This window comes from Saprolegnia parasitica, assembly GCF_000151545.1.
Source record: "Saprolegnia parasitica CBS 223.65 unplaced genomic scaffold supercont2.999, whole genome shotgun sequence".
Classification (NCBI taxonomy): domain Eukaryota; phylum Oomycota; class Saprolegniomycetes; order Saprolegniales; family Saprolegniaceae; genus Saprolegnia; species Saprolegnia parasitica.
Genome location: NW_012157393.1, coordinates 1 through 2,213, shown reverse-complemented (window position 1 = coordinate 2,213; position 2,213 = coordinate 1). Strand labels below are relative to the sequence as shown.

General features: G+C 57.2%; 1 protein-coding gene across 1 annotated transcript; it reads left to right on the top strand.

Annotated features, from left to right (window-relative positions):
* Positions 1-590: 590 nt before the first annotated feature.
* Positions 591-1,605, top strand: SPRG_18137 (hypothetical protein; the record flags this gene model as incomplete). The annotated part of the gene is made up of 2 exons (XM_012357570.1): positions 591-918; positions 1,039-1,605. 2 exons carry the CDS (start codon positions 591-593, stop codon positions 1,575-1,577), a joined length of 867 nt encoding a protein of 288 aa, XP_012212960.1. The 3' UTR covers positions 1,578-1,605.
* Positions 1,606-2,213: the final 608 nt, after the last annotated feature.

The following is a 2,213-nucleotide window of genomic DNA, read 5'->3' as shown; positions in this document are numbered from 1 at the left end:
CGACATGATCGATTACGTTGCACCGACGCACGATCTTCGCCTCAGCCGAGACAGCGCGCGTGCAACGACGCCACAAGCGTCACACCAAAGGTTAGCCTACCCGACGGACACGCTCACGTAGATAGCGTACTACACTGTAGGTGCGTCGCGTCTATCTATCCATGTATCCCTAAATCCCTTTCCATCCATCTACTTCTCCACCAGTATCGACGTGGGACGCCATGCTGCCACGTGGAACTGACAACTTGAACACGCGTACCAGTATCTGCGTGGACTAGGTAGCATTCAGGGCCGTTGGTCAGCGCAGACTTGACGCGCCACGACGCTGCACCATTCCTGTTGCGATCTTGTGACGCTCAGCTCGGATTGGGGCTGTGGCGCGATTATAAGCCAATCCAAAGCCAATTTCACATTGAACGGCCTGTCATTCGTTGTATTGCAGCCAATGGCATCGCTCCACCCCGCGAATCACGCCGCCTCCCGCTGCCACCTCATTCTCCCGGTCCCATGTGTTTGAAACACGTTTTAAACACGCCACGTGTTTAAAATTTCAAATCCAATCCAGCGGCGCAAGACGCAAGCCCGGGACCATGGCCTGCCCCGGCGTCCTCATGAGCGCGCAGCTCCTGCCGCTCGTCACTGCCTACCAAGTGGGCGTCAACCAAGACGTTCGCATCCTCACGCGCCTCGGCCACGACCCGCCGGACGGCGACCTCGGGTCCGTGCATGCGCTCATGGCACCGTGGCTCGATCGCGTCGGCTTCCGCTTCGTGCCTCAGCTGTGTCCATCGCTTGTCTTTGGCTACGCGCTCGAGTATGGCCGCGTCGATCTCTTGCGCGAGCTCATGGCGACGAAGACGCTGTGCATCGCCGGCGGACGCTGGACGCTCCACTACGGGGCGTGGCGCCGCTGCGTGGGTAAGCACCTTCATTTGCACCAACACTACAGCATCGACCACCGCGGGAATGTCTGCAACTCCTGTTCCTACGGAAAGACTGGTAGCGAAACGATTTCCGGCGCCGTGCGTCACCTTGTAGTCGCGGCCTGTCTCGGCGACCACGTCGACTTGCTCCGTTTTGCCATGGGGCAAGATGTCGGTTTGTACCTGCCGAATTTGGTAGCGATTGCGCTGCGTGGCGGTCGGCTCTGCATCGTGCAGGACCTCTTGGAGCAACGCGTGGTCGCCGCCTTCAGAGCCCACCACATTGGGCACGCTGTAACGAGCGGCAGCACGGACCTCGTGGCTTTCCTCTTGAATCACAGCACCCACGGCATGATCGCAGTGGCATTCGAGCAAGCTAGCGCTCAAAACCAGTTTGCGCTCCTCCAGTGGCTCTGCACCACGTACAACGAGCCACGGTATTGGCGCATCGCTCTCAATATCGCTGTCGCCAACCTCCAACATGACGTGATCGAGTACTTTGCAACGACGCACGACCTTCGCCTCCTCCATACGAAGCAACGCGCGTGCAACGACGCCACCAGCGCAATGAAGCAACCGACCAACGCCGCAAGCGCAAGCGCGATGCGCCGACAAGCCCGCGCGACTACGCCCTCGGTAGAGACCAAGACTTAATCATGTATCTACTGATCAATAAATCAACAAATTAACAATTTATCTCGTGTCATTGATCGGGAAGCTGTATAGCTGAACCTCAAGGAGCTACTAGTATGCTAGCCCAGGTGAGCTCATCGACCGCACATGCATGCCAACTCGACGGTCGTGTGACGCCTTTCTTAGCCAATCAGATGCCAATTGCGTCTTGGAAGGCATGCTATTCGCTGCATTTGAACTATTGGCATCGCGCGATTGGGGAACGAAGCCGCCACGTCGTTGGCGACTCGAGTCTTGGTGCTCTAAATCGTAGCACGCGAGACGAAATTTCTTGCTCGAAAATTCAAATGCGAGCTCGTTTCGCGTCGAATCTCAGAATAACATTCCAACAACAAAATACTCAAAGACTATTCTATCAGAACGATTAACGACTCCTTTCGGAATCTCAAAACCATCGTCTCTACCGCGACGATACATCGATCGAGGCGCGCGGCTGGCAGTACGGATGCTGCAGTACCGTGGCCATGGACGGACGCAGCGCCGGGTCCGTGACCAGAAGCAGCGCCAGCATCTCGACAGCGTCGCTTGGCAATGACAGTCCCCACGCGTGGACGAGTGTCCGGATACCAACGCGCTGGAGAAAGCCAAACACTTCGT